Consider the following 17,901-nt stretch of genomic DNA (forward strand, 5'->3'; position numbering starts at 1 on the left):
AAAATATAAAAGGAGCTCAGATTTCTTTCCTGAGAACAGAGGCCATTAATTAAAAATATACTTTGAGTGAATGTAAACAAAATTAAATCAACGTGCTCTTTAAATGAAAGAACAATCATCTATTTTAAGGTGCTGTTGTGACAGTCAGACTGAATGGACTAGATCTATAACAAATAAATAACAAATTATATAGATGAGAGCCTGAATATTGTGTGGATTACATCAAGAGAAATATATTTTAAGTAGTTAACTATATACCAGCTGTGCAATGAGGGTCTATATTATATTCTCCCAAGCTGAAAATATCGAGTCTGATATTGTCGGCATGACAATATTGAAAGCAAAGAATATCGTCCAGGTAAATGGAAATCTCCGTAGGGGGAGATTTCTGTTTACCTCAATGTAGTGCGGTCTCGGAGTTGGTATATTTAAGTAGCGGGGGGTGTGGGGGGTGCAGGGGGCTTGCCCCCCTGCCTATGCCCTTTAGGTTTTTTTTTTGTTGTTTTTTGTTTTTTTATCCTTGTTCAATATTTTATTGCATCTATCAATTGTGTTCAACATTTATTGCTTCGATGCAGTAAAATTTCGACAAGGTAATGAATGTGCTTTCATCAGGAAACTCCATGTGGCATAAGGATGGAGCCCTGATTGTAACAAGGGCAACCTGGGTGAAGTCAGTGGATATAGTCCCTGCTGAATCTGCTGGGAGTTATGACTGATTGCTGTTTTGAGGCTCACTTACCCCTGAGAGGGACAGATAATCTGTCTATCCAGAATTATACCCTACAGTGAAGACCATAAACATACAAAATTTGGAAAAATTTGGTGTTAAATCATCCTGCTAAACCTCTATCAAGGGTCCATACTAAGATCACAACATGCGGAGGTGGCACTGTGGGTAGAACATAACAAAAACCTCCAACTACTGTTAGGATGGTGCCATATTGGAATGCCCTGCTGCTCTCCTCTCCATCTGCACCCTATATACTATAAATGCTATCATTTTAATAGGTACCAGTTTGGGGGACAAACACCATATGATCCAGGAGGACCTGTACTATGGAGCTTGATCATGACACCAGGTCAATGATGGCAACAGCCAGTAGTGGAAATAAACAAAGCATGTAATAAATAAATAATATGATATAATATAATATAATATAATATAATATAATATAATATAATATAATATAATATGATATAATATAATATGTTTGTTTGTCTTTTTGGCTTTTCCCGGTTAGGGGTCGCCACAGGGGAACTCCCGTCCACTAATGATTGGCAGCAAATTTTTTATGGTGCTGAGTTGCCAGCCCAATGCCCAACCTTCAGTGAAGGCATGCCCATTCACGTATTTCTTTCGGAGGCCACTAGACAGCGGGGAGGACATGCAGACTCCACACAGAAGGCACTCCAGCCATGAATCGAACAGGAGAACCTCTTGCTGTGAGGCAGCAACGCTACCGCTGTACCACCACGGCTGTCTATAATATAATATAATATAATATAATATAATATAATATAATATAATATAATATAATATAATATAATATAATATAATGTTACCAAGACCCATTTTGGCTTCAACTTCAATGCATCTTGAGAATTTCTAGATAAGTTTGCAAACTAATTTTACAGCAGGTATGTTGGATATATTGTAATAAAGAAAGTGCTGTATTCATCTATAATCCAGGACATTTTAATGTGCCAACCTTCTTTAGATACCATCCACATGGGTGATCTTCCAATCCCTGTGAACATGTTTAATCTTTTCTTTTTTTGGAGTACTAAAAGGCTATTTTTATTTTATGTTTTTAATTATAAGGTGATACTGATTAAATAATCAAGTTAGATTATTTAAACAAATTTAATATTTTCCTGAATATTAAAACTGGTACATGAGAATCAAGATTATAAATGAAGACTGCTGCACTAAGGAGTATCATGGGTAAAAATGCTGATGAATAAAGTGAAAAAATAAACACAATAAAACAGATCACTGATGCAAGTAGAGATGATCATACAAGTTTACACTTTAAATTTCTACTAGATAAAGAAGTGGAAAGCTATTTCAAAGAACTCTGTGGATATTTTCAATTAAATAGCAGTGGTTAGAAAGGTCAAACACTTCAGGTAATTCAATAAAGACAGTACCTGTCAAGTGCTCTTTATGTTTATCAACAAATATGTCATTTGTCAAAATTCATACAGCAGTCATTGTACTCTAGCCAGTGTAATACAAACTGCCTACCAGATAATTATCCATATATATCCAAATGGACTTGAGAGGCTACAGGTTTTCAACATTTTTGCAGGAAATGACAGGAAGCATATAACATTAGACCCTTTGCAATGGGAGCAACAACCCCCTTCTAAACTGATTGAAATACTAATTGACATATGGACTGTGTGTAGAAGTACATCATAAGAACAGATAGTGGATCAGGATTAGGTTTAGTGAACAGTGAGACATGATATATGTATTGTTGCTGCAATATTCAGAAATTCTTTCTAGAATTTTAGCAACTTAATTTCTACTAACTCTTAAAGTTAAACAAACAAATCCATAATTCCACCTGTTTAGAATTATCTATGCCTAAATCAAATGGCTGAAAAGAAGGCATCATAGGTGAGGATATAAATTGTTAAAATAGTAATACATAATTTTTTGAAGGAACAATAGCAAATCTGCGTCATTAGAAGCAGGAAAACATGAGACAAAATGTTTACATCTTTTGCGATTAATGTTCTTTAAAAATATATGCAGTAATCTGAAAATATTATTAATATGACCTCTAATAACCTTTAAACACATATCTTAATTTTATAAAACTAAGTAAATATGAAAGAAACTGAACATTTTAGATGTATCAAGAATTATTCCCAAATTTACCATTTAATTTTCACTATTAAATTAACAAGTATTTTTCTTGAACCAAATTTACAGATTAGATAAATGATAGCTAAATAAATTCACAAGCTTGAGATGCAAGTAATTTAGTCTTCTTACTAATAACATTGCTATTTGTACTGTTTTAATACATTTTATTATTTACAAACTATTTCCATTTGTTTATTTTATGCTTTTAAGTTTATTTTTCAGAAAATACTCTGGAATACAAGATGTGTGTAGTCTGTTAGAGGTGACATTCCACACCACTAGGGTAAAGAAAATTTAAACGTGAAGTTATTTAAGAAATTATCTAAGAAAAACAATAAATTAGGTTGGTTATTTATTATATGTATAGTGGTGCTGCGGTAGCATTGTCGCCTCACAGCAAGACGTTGTCCCGTTCGATTCTCAGCTAGAGCGTCTTCTGTGTGGAGGCATGCGTGAATGGGTGTGCCTTCGTTGAAGGTTGTGCGTCAGGGCTGGTAACTCGGCACGTAAAAATCCACTACCAAACATTAGTGGACCGGAGTTCTGCTGTGGCGACCCCTAACCGGGATAAGCCAAAAGATACAACAACAACATATTTTATGCTGATTTTAAAAAATCCCAGTTGTGCATTACTTAACTTTGCTCTCTAAACTTTCAGTATTAAGGTATGTAGCCCATTCAACTGAGTGAAGGAGAGTCTAAGATTCCCTGTCATATCTAGTATCTGCTAAACAGAGAACTACCATAAAATGTAACTGGAGAAATAATTATTAGTAATTCTAATTTAATTTTTTGCCAAAAGACACAAATTTAGAGACGTGGTTTTTTAAGATGCATTAATTATTAGTAAATGAAGCAGTGAAACAAACATACTGAACAGATCACTTTCAGAAAGAGTTAACATGAGTGGTAAGGCTAACATGAGCAGCTAACCCCTCACAATAATTTTCCATTCAGACTGCCCTACCACACTGATTTTCCACCTGCAGAAGCACCACTCTTGATGGTTGTGCTACATAGCAATGAGGCAATTTGGGGGAGAGTAGATAATGCTAATGAGCCATATGCTCTTCCCCATAAACGCCTGCAGCTACTAATTAAGCAGGTAAGTGATTCAAAATATTGCTTGGCTATGTAAATTACCACAACCAACCAAATATTTTAACTTAGCCAAAAGATGGAAGTTACCCATTGAACTCAATGGAAGAAGCCACAGCGTAAGTAAGTTCAGAGGAGATATAAACCTGGGGACAGTGTGTGTGTGTGTGTGTGTGTGTGTGTGTGTGTGTGTGTGTGTGTGTGTGTGCAGGAGTATGAATGGAGTCAAATGACTGTGTGTGTGTGCCTGGGTGGCTGCATTAGGTAGGGTTAGGAGGGATTTAAATAAATAATAGCAAAGAAGGAAGAGAGTCAAAACACCTTTTGACTGCAGAATCATTATGAAACGCTTTTAAATTAATACTTGAGAAAATATAATTTAAGTATATCATAAGCAATAGTGAATTTCAAATATAGGTACTGCCTGAAAATGTTCTCAGCATAACAGATATGAACCCTATGCATTTTGCTGCACTGATGAATTTAGGTGACTAAAGTCTGAGTCTAATTTTATTAGTCAGATATATTTCAAATTGAGAATGTCTTACAACATACAGTTAGTATGTACCTACAAAAATGCATAACAGGTTATATATACATGTTTATATCAAAAGGAAATGAAGCCGTTTTCATAAAACATATACATAAAAGCATATTTATTACTATCTCTGGTTTAAAGTAAGAACAAAGTTGTTAAATAGTCTTACAAGTATAAAACTGACCACTTAAATGAATTTCAAATAACACCAAACCAGGGTAGAATAGACATCTGTTTAGGACACTTGTAAACTGTGATCCAGGAGATCAGAAGGAAGAGATACATGACTGGAGACTAGAGAAGAAGGCATTAAGGTGAAGTTCACATACAAGGTTAAGCAGAGTCCTGACAACACAAGTAATTAACTTTAAAAGCGAGATGACATTTGAAATGGTCATTTCAATAGTTAGCAAATTAATGTCAATAGTTCATGAGTGTGGTGCTGAAAATGCATTTTTTTTCTCTTTGTCAACTTGTGTTTCTCAAGAAATTATAATTTAATGATTTGCTTCAAATATGAGCTAATAATTTAGCTTTGAAAAATCTACATGAGGATCACAATGGCTTTGCCTCCTCGCACCACATCTATTATGTGTGCTAACCCTAACCATAACCCTAATCCTGCTCTAACACCAGCTTTAAAAATTAGCGTACTAAACACCCCTTCCCAAACAGTATCATTATACAACACAGCCACACAAATATACACACAAACCTCACCACTACCAAACGCAAGACACATCTATTCCCTTTCAAACCCTTATTATAATACTAACCTGCAAATACTCACACACACAAATACACACACAAATACACACACACACACACACACACACACACACACACACACACACACACATACACACACACACACACACACACACACACACACACACACACACAAACACAAACATTTTTATGATGCAGACAGTGAACATGGGCAGGATTCAGAAGACTTGGCTGCACTGTGCTAAGCAAATCTGCATGTTGACCAGTCATGCTCGGGGTGTGTGTGATTCAGAAAACCCAGTTACATGAGAGATCAAGTCCAAGTAATATGGTCAGCTGTGTTATGTGCTAATAACTGTTTAATGAGGTGCTGAGTATGATAATGACACAAAACAAGATGGTGGAGTGATTACAAAAAGTTTAAATGCCTCGCAATGGAACTGCACCTGCTTTATATTTGAACTTGGCCATATGCACTTGCTCAGCTGGAGTACATCATACTATTATCCTAAGAATTGTCACAGCCACAGTAAATGTGTATTTGCAGGAGGCTCTTTTTGCAGTTGCATTTCCTGAAGGTGCATGATGTTGCCCCTGGAGATGCTAGGTCAATCAACCATGCTTAACAATTCATATCCTCCAATACAGCAACATCATTATGCAATAATTTGTGAAAATGTGTTGACCACGTCTACAGCCCTAAAGTATCTGTGGAGTACTTATCCCAGTGGATACAAAGGTTTGTGCAGCTTTGTTTATATTAGCTACAGGGACCTTTCAGTGACCTACTGAGAACACAGTGGGGATATCTCTCAAGAATACTCCATTAGTTTTTCAATGCCATGCTTCAGCATGTGGGGGAGCATATCTAGTTCCCATATGCCTCAGAGGGAGCCGACACCATGTGGGAGTTATATGATGTGGCCTATTTCCCCTACAGGGAGGGGGCCACAGACTGTATCCACATTGAAATAAAGACTCCATCTGCTAAACCGGAAAGAAAGTATGTGAACAACAGATGGTATCACTGCATGAATTACCAGCTGGTCTGTAACATACAGGATATCATATGCAATCTGTGTGCAGGCCACCATGGCAGTTTTCATGACTCCTACATATGGCTCATGTGTGTCATTTACCAATTGTTTGTGAGAGATGACTTCCAACAGGAGCATCTTGGTGATGATGCCAGATATTCCCTGGATCCCTGGTTCATGACAACCATCAGAAATCCATGCAATCAAATATTTATTTATTTAATTTATTTATTTAAATTTGTTGACCGGGAGTGTCCAACTGGACGTAGGTCCATTTTCAGCAGAAGCCCAGGGAGAAAAGCTCCACAGTTAAAATAAACAGACAGTAGTTACATTGGATTACATAGTGATTAACAATTTAACATAGCAATTACTTACAACATATTTACAGATGAAGAACATAGTACATCAGTAGACAACTAGAATCTTTATCTGTGAAGTACATAACAGACATTAACAAATATTACAATGAAAAGTTCCTGCTGTATAATAAGTACTAGGCTTATGAGCATCTGAGCTTGCTATAATCAAGGTAGTTAGTGGAGTGGAAAGAAAGGTAGTGGTTGGATGGGGTGGATGATATTAGAGTGGGAGTTGCAAGGGTATAGCCAGCATGTTTTCAGGTGCGCTTTTAGTAAAGTTTTGAAGTGGGTGCATGATGGTACGGAGGTAACTGTGGGTGGAAGGGAGTTCCATAATTTGGCTATGGTGCAAGAGAATAGTGCTTCACCAGCAGAGTTATTGGCTTTAGTGATCTGCAAGTGATTTTTGTTGCTGGATCTTAGTGGTCTGGTGGTGCGATAGGGTTGGAGTAGATTCTGGAGGGATGGGTCATTTAGTGGATGGTTTACTAGTTTGTGGGCGAGTGAGAGTTGATACCACTGAAGGAGGTGAGGGAGTTCAAGCCAGCCCAGTTCAGCAAGTGAGAGACAGTGGTGACTACGGTAGGGTGCCCCTGTGGCGAATTTGGCGATTTTGTTGTAGCAGGTCTCTAGCTTGTTTAGATCGCATTGTCTTAGGATGGTATATATTGGAGAGGCATAAAGTAGGGTGGAGATAAGGTGGGAATTTGCTATTGAAATCTTTGCTGCTTTGGTGAGAAATTGCTTATTTCTGTATAACGCTCCTAGTTTTTTGTGGACTTTTTTATGGTCATGGATATGTGAATGTCAAATTTTAGTTTATTGTCTATTTCCACTCCTAGCAATTTGGTGCGTTCAGTTGGGTATATAGTGGTGTTGTCTTTTGCTGTGATGTTAAAGTGAGAGTTGTTTTGAGTATGTTTGGTGGGTTGGAAAATGAGTAGTTTAGTTTTGTTTGGGTTGAGTATTAATCTGGCATCGGATAACCAAGTTTCAACAGAGGAAAAGGCTTCCTGTGTGACTTTTTGCAGTTTTGGTAGGGACTGGGCTGAGCAGATGATGGTTGAGTCATCTGCGCATTGTATGAGTGTACCATGTTTGGTGGCAGAGGCTAGATTATTGGTGTAAACAGAGAAGAGTAGGGGTCCAAGGATGGATCCTTGGGGAACCCCTATGGAGACAGATAGTTGAGGAGATATGTCATTCTGCCATACAACGGATTGTTGGCGGTCAGACAGGTAACTCTGAAACCAGTTGGTGACTGATTGTGAGAAGGATAGGTTATTGAGGACAGAGATAAGTTGTTTGTGTGGGGCCATGTCAAATGCTTTAGATAGGTCTAAGAAAGTAGCAGAGGAGAGATAGCCATTGTTTTTATGCTGAAGGATAGTGTTAGTAAAGGAGAGTAAGGCAGTGGTGGTGCTATGGTTTGGTCGGAAACCATGCTAAGTACTGGAAAGGAGGTTGTTAGTAAGGAGGTAGTCTGAGACCTGAGAATGTATGCATCTCTCTAGTATTTTGGAGAGTGGAGAGAGAATAGCTATTGGGCAGTAATTGGTTAGTTCTGTGGAGGGTCTGCCTTTGTGGAGGGGAATTATATGCGATACTTTCCACAGTGTGGGAACGTAACTTTCTGACAGAGATCGGTTAATCAACATGGATACTGAGTAGGCCAGAGCATCAGCTGCAATTTGTAGGTATTCACTTGGGAGGTTGTCTGCTGCTAATTTGGTGGGTTTAAGTTTAGTTAAGAGTTTTTTATGTTGGAGGTAGGTACAGGAGAAAAAGAGAAAGCAGTGGGGAGATTACTAGTTGAAGGTGTGGGTTGGAGGAGAGGGGAGTTGTGTTGTTTAGCTAGTGATAGTATGGTTTGGGTGAAGTGTGTGTTGAATGAGGTAGCAATATTTTCTGAGGAGTGAGGGATGTTAGGAGGAGGGGTACTGACTTTACCTGGGTGGAGGATGGAGTTTATGGAGGACCAGAATTGTTTGGGGCTGTGTTGTGAGGAGTCTAGGGCAGACTTGTAGTATTGGAATTTGTCCTGTTTTATTAGCTTTTTGACTCTATTGCGTAGGTCTAGAATTTCTGTCTAATTGAGGGGGTTTTGGTTTTGTGTCAGTGCTCCCAGGTTTTATCCCTGTTTTTCATTTCTGACTTAGTGGTTTTCTGTAGCCATGGGGAGGGTTGTGCTTTGGTTCTGGAAAATCTTATGGGGGCATGGTAATTAAGGATGTTCAGGAAGGTAGTATTAAAAAATTCAACTGCGTCATCTAGACTGAGGTACTTTAGAGGATGCCAGTTACATTCTTTGAGGGATGAGATGAATGTGAGTGGGTTAAAGTTTAGTTTTTTACGTATTTGACGGTAGATGACAGGTTTAGCTTGGTGTAGGTATTTTTTGAGTAGGAATGTTGGGGAGTGATCACTGAGGCTATCTGATAAGCAGCCTGTTATATATGACTGGGGGCTCTTACTGACTAGTATCCAATCTAGGGTAGTGTGCTTGCTGGAGTTTTTATTTATCCTGGTTGGCGACTGGACTAGTTGGGTGAAGCCATGAAGGTTTACATGATGGGTTGGATGGTTGCCAGAACAGGATTGCCAGTCAATATTGAAATCACCTAAAATGATAGTTTCTTGGGGGAGATGGTGGGTAGACCAGCTGAGGAGGTTTTCTAGTGGAGGGATGTTTTGGCCAGGTGGAAGTAGCATCCAATTATGTTGATGGTTTTGTTTTGGTTTATTTTGAAGTTGGTATATATTATTTCTTCATTGCCTATTTGTGGAGATGATGATTTTAAGATCTGGATGTTTAGATGCTGTTCAAATATTATAGCTACACCACCTCCTTTTTTGTTTAGCCGGTCTACTCTTAGTATGCCGTAACCTGTAGGGAGTATTTGCTCACTGGTAATGTGAGGTTTTAGCCAGGTTTCTGTCAGGATGACTATATCTGGGGAGTACAAGTCTATGGTGGCATGGAGTTCATGGACTTTGTTGGATATACTTCTAATATTTAGGCTTAGTAGAAAGAAGTCACTTGGCTTTCTATTGGCTGTAATATGGGAGAAGTTGTGGTTTCTAGTTTGATTATGAGGATTGGGGTTGGAGATGGTAGGGCCAGGGTTGGGGTGGATGTCTCCACTTAGGGCTAGTTTTGATATGCATGAGGTTATTAGTTTTCACAGTTTTTGAATGTGTTTGTTTATAAGGGAAACTTTATGATTGTGCTCTGTGGGTAATAGCTATGGTGGGAGGGTTACTATGTTAAGTTGTCGGGATGCTTTATGTTTGAGTAATACAGTTGGTAGAATATATGGGGGGTGCATAGGGATGGTTCTTGAGCTGGTGGGAGGGAAGCTGAGTGAGGGTGAAACATGAGTGGTGGTGTGAGTAGTAGTATAGTGGTAGTGGTTGAATGGGGGAATGATGGAGCTTTGGTAGGATGTAAGATATGCAAGGAGAGTGCATGCAGTGAGCATAGGTAAGCTATGCTTGTACATGTTAGTTTACAAATTAGTTGACAAATAGATGAGGGGCACAACCGTGCACCATCACAAACCAAAAACAATACGGAACATGTGTCTGGGCTGCTGAAGGCACACTTTCACTATCTGGATGCATATGGTGATGCTCTGCAGTACGACCTCTCATGTGTACTGAAGTACTGAGTGTGTGTGTGTGTGTGTGTGTGTGTGTGTGTGTGTGTGTGTGTGTGTGTGTGTGTGTGTGTGTGTGTAGTTTTACATGATATTATATTTAGGAAGCAATTATAGCATGGTGATCTCTTGCAGGACCAGCAATTATCAGTACAATAGACAGCAGAAGCTGAAACAGATGAGGAGTGAGATGAGGCGCTTGAGCAAGGGGATAACCATGCTAGATGTAGGTGGACACAGTCTGCCATGGCACTAGCAAAAGGACACTGGATTGCCTACAGCTTTAAAACATAACTATTAAGCAGATACGCTACAGTAAAAATGATACATAGAAAAACACCAGGCTGTGCTTACCCATGTATAGCCCGGCCACATTGTACAGCAGATATAAGCAACTTAAGTAACAATGTACAAAAGCCAGGTCACAAATATCATCATTGCAGAGATGGAGACAGGGGTACAGGACAGCATGTCTTTTATATGGAAGTGTGTGTGTGATTGTTGATATGTATTTAAAAAAAGTACCATTGGGGGAAGTGTCATAACAAGTACTGAGGGGGTTAATTTCAGTAAGGGCCAGAGTCAGTGGATGTGTGTGTGTGATGTGCTGAGGGCAGTACTTGTCTGTGTTTATGTGCGGACACAGCTTCAGCATTTGGTGCAGCACTGTATTTCAACCTTCTGGACATGTCCAGGGCATGCAGGATAGGGGTTCAGCTTTCCATGCATGCCCCTACCTATGAGATCTGCTTATGCCAGGAGTTGGACTGGCTCTATCACAACCCTGGTGAGATGGTGTTGAACAACACAATCTCATCCAATGCCTGATAGGAGATGTACCAGCATGACAGTGACAACAATCAGAGGGAGTAGATACCTCCAAAAAAAGATATTGCTGTGGAAGTGCTAGTACTTGTCCACAGTCATGGTGCCTAATATAAGGGGATGCATGTAAGAACAGCCCCTTACCCCTGCCAAATGACTCTGTAAAGACATTACATGGTCCAGTGTGTGATGCAGTCTATCCAAGGAATCACACATGCAGTACATACACTTATGTAGGTCAGCATACACACCATGGATCACCCTCAGTATCTCTGTCATGACTGTGGTGGCACTCACATATGCCTCCTTGATGGACCTGCGCATATGTTGGGTTGAAGCCACTGACACACAAACTGAGGGGGATGGCAAGAACCATATCTCCTTCCTGAGCACCATTACCAACCAGCAAACATCTTCTCTGTCTCCTTCCTGTGTACAATTGCTACAGCAGATTCAGACATCTGTTTACTGGTGGTGGTGGTGGTGGGGGGGGGGGCAGCACACTTTCCTAATCTATAGTGTCCCCATTAACCTGTCCTCACATATTAATGACTCCAAGATACAATCAGGCATAAAGACTGTGATGATGGTCTCTGCAGAGGATGTGGTAGTCAGAGTCATTGTGTCAAACCCACATTCTGCAGCCTCTGACTGTACCAGCCCATCCCTGCCATCATCAGAGGCTATAGATACTCCAACATCCAATGGGTCAGTTTCACAGTACTGGTGCCAGCTAAAGAATCACATATAAATACACCAAAACACAAAATATCTGGTGTTTACAGTATTCCGAACAGTAGTAATATTTAGACTGTGTCTGTTTTGGCTTTTGTGGTTGGGGTTTATTCAAACAGGCCTTTTTTGTTGGGAAAGAATTATTCAATATTTTGTGATGCATCCTTAATTGTGTTGCAGTATTTTATACATTTGCTCTTTTGTCTTCTGTCATTTGAAGTAACTCTTCTGTGAGTTCACTGTTTCCCAATATAATCATACCCCCTGTCTCTCTGTATGTATGTATACATGGTCTTGGTGCTTCTTAATTAGTGAACAGTGCAATGGATTTCAGTGAAAGTTTTCCTTTCTACTCACTCTTATGTAACTTGGTTGTTTGATGATTAATGATTAATTCAGTCAACCGGTTAACGTACAATCATGATTTCTGTTGAAGAATAACATGCATCATAAATTATCAGATTACTGCACCTGATCTACAGAATGTCTTGTGTAAAAAACTGCTGACACAATAATCAACACAGTCACCAAACCTACTAAATGAATTGGAAGCAGTGCCACAAATGTCATATATTTTTATTTAGCTTTAATTGCATTTAGAGGCTCATCTGCCATTAGCTCTAAAGCAATGTTATTATGTCTCACTCAGATATAATGCAGTATGCAATTCCTTACCATTAGTATTTTTATTGAGAGCCAATGAAAACATCAATGCTAGAATGAAACTGCAATATATTGTAATTGCTGAAACAATTCATACATCTGCAGGGGTCTGCACACCATGCACCCTTCAGGTAAGGGGCTTTTTTCCCACAATTCCACACACAAACACACAAACACACACACACACACACACACACACACACACACACACACACACACACACACACACACACACACACACACACACACACACACACACACACACACACACACACACACACACACACACATGTATATGTATAAATGTATCTGTTTTGTCAACACACTTTGGTTGACAAACTATATGGTTGTCAAGTACGTCACATTGATAAGCCTTGGGGTTAGTGAATATGGCTCTTCTCTAGGGATAGTGTGATCTCAGAGTTAGTATAAATAATTAATGGAGGGATGTGGGGGGATGTAGTTTTCTTTTGCATGGTGGGAGGTTGTGCCTTGGAGCATGCAGGTTAATGTAGTGATCTTTTTATTTTTTTTTTCAACCTTTTGCAGTTGATGTTTTAACTTTAGTAGATCTAGACAGTGATCTTTATAAGAGGGATGAGGTACCACCATGGGTCACTTCAGTGCTGGATGCTATTCATTCACAGTCCTATTCATTCTTGTTTGGAATTTAATAGATGCAAAGTACACCGAATATTTGTTGTTAGGAGTCATTGGGATAGGACATCAGGCCAAGTTACCCACAACTGGGGTCTCTCAATATCTTTTTTCTCCGCAATTGTGCGGCCATGGTATTAGTATATTTAATTTTCAGTGGTGTGAGGGCAAACCCCCATATAAAAGTAGTGTTTCTGGTTATTTTACATGATTACAAATGTAATGCATTTGTTTCACTTCCCATCACTTTACTTTGATGTTTTGTTTTTTTTTTAGATAAAAGTAATTGCCAACAAATTTTTTTGACGTATTTACTATTTCTGAAAATTCATTGACATTGTAATAATATGTAATTTTATACATACACACACATATATATATATATATATATATATATATATATATATATATATATATCTGCCATGCAAACAAAAGTACATATACACATTAAGCATAGTGTAAGTTGCAGATGCCTCATCCAAAAACAGTGTTGTCTCTCAGGGCAGATTACTTTGACCTCTGGTTGGTATTTACTTCTTGAGAGTCAGCACCTTTGTCTAACAAAGTCTGCAGAATATTGCAAACTTGGGATTGTTGTTAAGTCACCCTATGACTGCAGCATGAACGTGCATGAGTCATCTCTTGGTGTATTAAAAATTGGCTCAAACTAAATGCTAAACAGTCTAGTATTATAACTTTTGATAGACAACCCCTCCACTGTCTATGCAGAACACCTCTACAAAACAAAAATGTAGTTAGAGACCTAGGTGCTTGTGTTGACAGCTCCCTCTGTTTTGACCATCATATAACAATGGTTGTTAGGAAAATCCTTTTATTTAGCCAACATAATTGCTAAATGAATATTATCAAAATCTAAAGAAGCAATCGCTCCCTTATATTCAGCAATGATCAAGCCAATTATCAAATGCAATGCCATTTTGGGATGTATTCCACTAAATGTATTAGATGCTTAGAAAGATCCCGGTGGTTGATAACCAAAAATATCAAGTCCTAAGGTCCATGATCTACCAAGAGAGGTTGGAAATTCTTTCCCTTTATTCAGTATCTTATAGACTTTTGACATTAGATCTCCATCTCACCTACTCTGGTTTTAGAGACCCAGCTGTCCTGGATCTCCTCTTTCTCTGAAAGTCCAATATCTCCACCAATACTATAACTAGAGACCTAAATTGTCACCAACATATAAATAAAATGTGGAGAAACAGGTTTAAAACCCACTGCCTCCCAAACCTCTGGAATAAAGTTCTCCTGCATGTTAAGCACTGCAACTCACTACCTTTCTTTAAACATAAACTAGATGACAGGATGGGCAGCCACACACTTACTCTGGGATTGATTGATATGGCCGTCCTGGAAAAGGGAGATACTGCCTGAGGGAGGGTACTGGCAAGTCTAGAATGGTCATGAGAATGATGGTATTTGAATATCTATTAATCTGTGGATTGATAGATTGCTATTTAAACTTATAGAATAATTTACTTCTACACATAATCTCTGTTAAGAGCAGTCCTGAAGAATTCTGCATAATAGCCAAATAAAAATCTTTAAATGAATGTAAAAGTATTTGTTTACCTTCTTGTACAATGCACTCTGCTTCAGTGTCTTCAACCTGAAGAAGAAAATTGTACAGTATTAACAAGTTAAAGATTAATATTGTTAGATAAACTGAAGCTCTGATATGGTGAAAAATAATAATAATAATCACAATAATAATAAACAATAAGCTTTGTTACCAATGTGAGCATAACAGCAAGACATTTTTTTCTAATTAATATATGATTCAAGAAACATTAAAGTGTCTGTTATTACAACTTTGTCAAGTTGATGTATAAAGCCCTGGCTGCAGTCCAGATGTCTCAGGTTCAAACAGCAGCTGCAGCACTGTGAAAGCTGGAAGGGGGGGGGGTTCTGCTGTCATGCCCACCTGACAGGGAAATATTTTGGTGCTCTTGTACCACAGATCCAATGGGAGTTGTTGCCAATGCAGGAAGACTCTGGACTGAGAAGCAGCTCAACAACTGGGGCCATGCGTGGCTTGACCACCCAAGCCAGTGATGGTATCCCTTAAAGGCAACATGTGTGGGAATGTGTATGCTCCACATAGAAGAATTTAGATGGTAGCCATGGTGAAATGGGTGTTTCTCCAACTACCAGGGGTTAGGATAGTACAACATAAACTCCCCTCATGTTTCCCTTTATGATGGCTGTGCACTGGCTAACTGTTGCTTTGACAAGCAACATCATAGAAAGAATCCTGAGGAAGAGGTTGCTTGCTTTTTTAGGTAACAAAACTCTCCAGAACAGCAATAAGTTTGTTTTTTTCATGGACAGAATGATTGCAAGCTGAGCCTGATTGAAGTTTATGTCTGGATAAAGGAGACCTTTTTCTGGAAAGTACTAGTAGATATAGACGTCTTGGCCTTCCCAAAGGTTCATGAATAGTTGTTATGCATGATGAATGCAGCCCAATTTATATCTACCTTTGATCATTGTCTGCTCAAGTGATTTACTCAGAGACATACAATAAAGTAAATAGAGCCTGACAGAATCAAACCCCAGATTTGGGAAGGAGCTTGTTAAAAGCACATGGTCTTAGTCCTCTGCAGTACATGCAGCAGGATATTTTACATCCATCTGAGTTACAACAAACTCATGCAGGTGGGGCCTTAGTTTGATGTCTCATTCAAAGGTTATTCAGGAGTTCAGCACCACAAGGCATTGACTTGGTCCCACAAAGGTGGCTGCTAGCTCACCTTATTTAACTGACTATAGCTAAATACCATTAAAGAGTAAATCTAAACTGTACCAGTAGGAACAGTATAAAGAACAGCACATGAGAATGAAACAAACATTAAATAAATATAACTAAGTACACATAAAAACAGAATAAAATCATATAGCAATAATGAATCAGAAACTAACAGCAAAATAAAAAATCAGCATATAAATTGTAAGAGTGGCTAAACAGCTATGTCTTAAGAGAACATGTAAAAACACCCAATGTGGGTGACTCCCTCAGCCACCAAGTTAACAAATTCCACAGATGTAGCCTTTAGTGAGCAAAAATAAAAAAAATCTGGATGACTCCAGCCTCAGACCTTGGAGCTTCCAGCAGCAGGAAAACTCCACCTTAGAACTCAAAAACACATTTTTTAATTGTATCTTTGTTTTTGAGCTATTTTAATGCCTCAAAATCACTCCAAGGGCTTCTTTTACAATTTTAATGTGTTTCTCTCAAAATGGCGGATGATGGGGCCTGCCTTGGTAACATGATCTTGTTTTGTTGCTTTCATTCCTTCTTCCCAGAATACATTTCAAGTCCTCTTTATATGACTCATGATAGACATAAGGAAGTGGTTCTGTTTTCTCATGCCATTAAGATTGAATGGCAGGACTGTGAAGCACTGTCATCTAAACAAACCTTCTGTAACAGAGCTGCTTCTATGTTTATCTGACTGAGCCTCATCTGTGTGTCTGTCAGAGCTTGTTCTATGCTATAAATAGCTGTTAGCTACTTGCAGCAAAAGAAAGTAGGTAAATAACAGGTTTTAGTAAGAGGAGTCTTTTGTAGTCTTAACCCATTCACTCCAATGGAGCTCAGGAAGTTTGCACTGTAACATCCAATGGGTGGAGCCTAAGCCTTTAGACAGAGTCAAATTATGTCCTCACATTTCAAACAAATGTTCATATTTCTGGAACCATAGGAGTTATGAAAGAAGTATAAATGGAAAACACTTCAACACAAGCTATTTTTATAGTGGTTGTATTCTTTAGGTTCTAGGTCTTAAACTGAATTTTATAAGTTACAGTAAACACAGTAACTATTATGTTTGTAATATTTTGTAACTTACAATATCTCAGCAACCACTCAAGATTTTAGTCATCTAGTTGAGAGCTTTTATATGAGGCAATGTGGTCCTGCCTGTATTACTTGGTTGTTGACATATTTAGATACTGTGAAAAGTATATTGACAAACTAATATCATAAAAACAGTTATCTCTTTACTTGCAGTAGGCAGAGGTCAAATATTAATGCAGTTGAGTTTGCCATTGTGTAAGCTTTAAGATGAAAATTTTTAAAACCTTGTACATAGCATGGTTTTGGAATTATTGATGTAAATATGAACAAATAGTATTTGACGCCTAGGGTCATCAGTAGGAGATAACTGCAGGTGCACCTGGAGGCATCACTTGGATGAAATGCATTGATTTGACAACCCCCCCCCCACACACTCTCATGCTGAGGTGTGAAAACTCTCACTGCAGTAAATGATTCTTGCTGTACATTTACAAGTGACAAGAGTAGGATTCTAAGCTTAGTCTGTCTGCTTCTTCCCAATGCCTTCAGTGGGAGGATTTTTCTCTCTCATGAATGATGCAGACTTAAAATGTGCTTTACTAGTTCCTCAATTATTTCTGTCATGTTCACCCTCCTTTTTTCTATTTCATATTTATTTATACTTTGGTAACCAGGAAAGTGAACTGGTCCCAGGACCCTTTTCAGCCACAACGTAGGCTACATTGGCAAAGATAATAACAGTTATTAAATGCACTTACCAATACAAAGAAAAAAATACTGACACAAGGACATTGACCAAGATTACATGTGCAACACATAGCCAATGTGTGACAGTGACCAAGTAAATCATTGAGCAACATTTACTAGAATGTATATAGTAATAATGCATAACCCTAT

General features: G+C 38.4%; 1 protein-coding gene across 1 annotated transcript in view; it reads right to left on the reverse strand.

Annotated features, from left to right (window-relative positions):
- LOC122808595 (cyclic nucleotide-gated cation channel beta-1-like) overlaps nt 1-17,901 on the reverse strand; it is a 230,790-nt gene that overhangs the window by 9,184 nt on the left and 203,705 nt on the right. Inside the window, exon 10 of the mRNA XM_044079552.1 lies at nt 14,778-14,814. Coding sequence (XP_043935487.1) covers nt 14,778-14,814 — 37 coding nt within the window. The remainder of the gene's footprint in view (nt 1-14,777; nt 14,815-17,901) is intronic.

Source organism: Protopterus annectens, chromosome 8.part0 (assembly GCF_019279795.1).
Source record: "Protopterus annectens isolate FY-2018-M chromosome 8.part0, PAN1.0, whole genome shotgun sequence".
Lineage (NCBI taxonomy): Eukaryota > Metazoa > Chordata > Ceratodontiformes > Protopteridae > Protopterus > Protopterus annectens.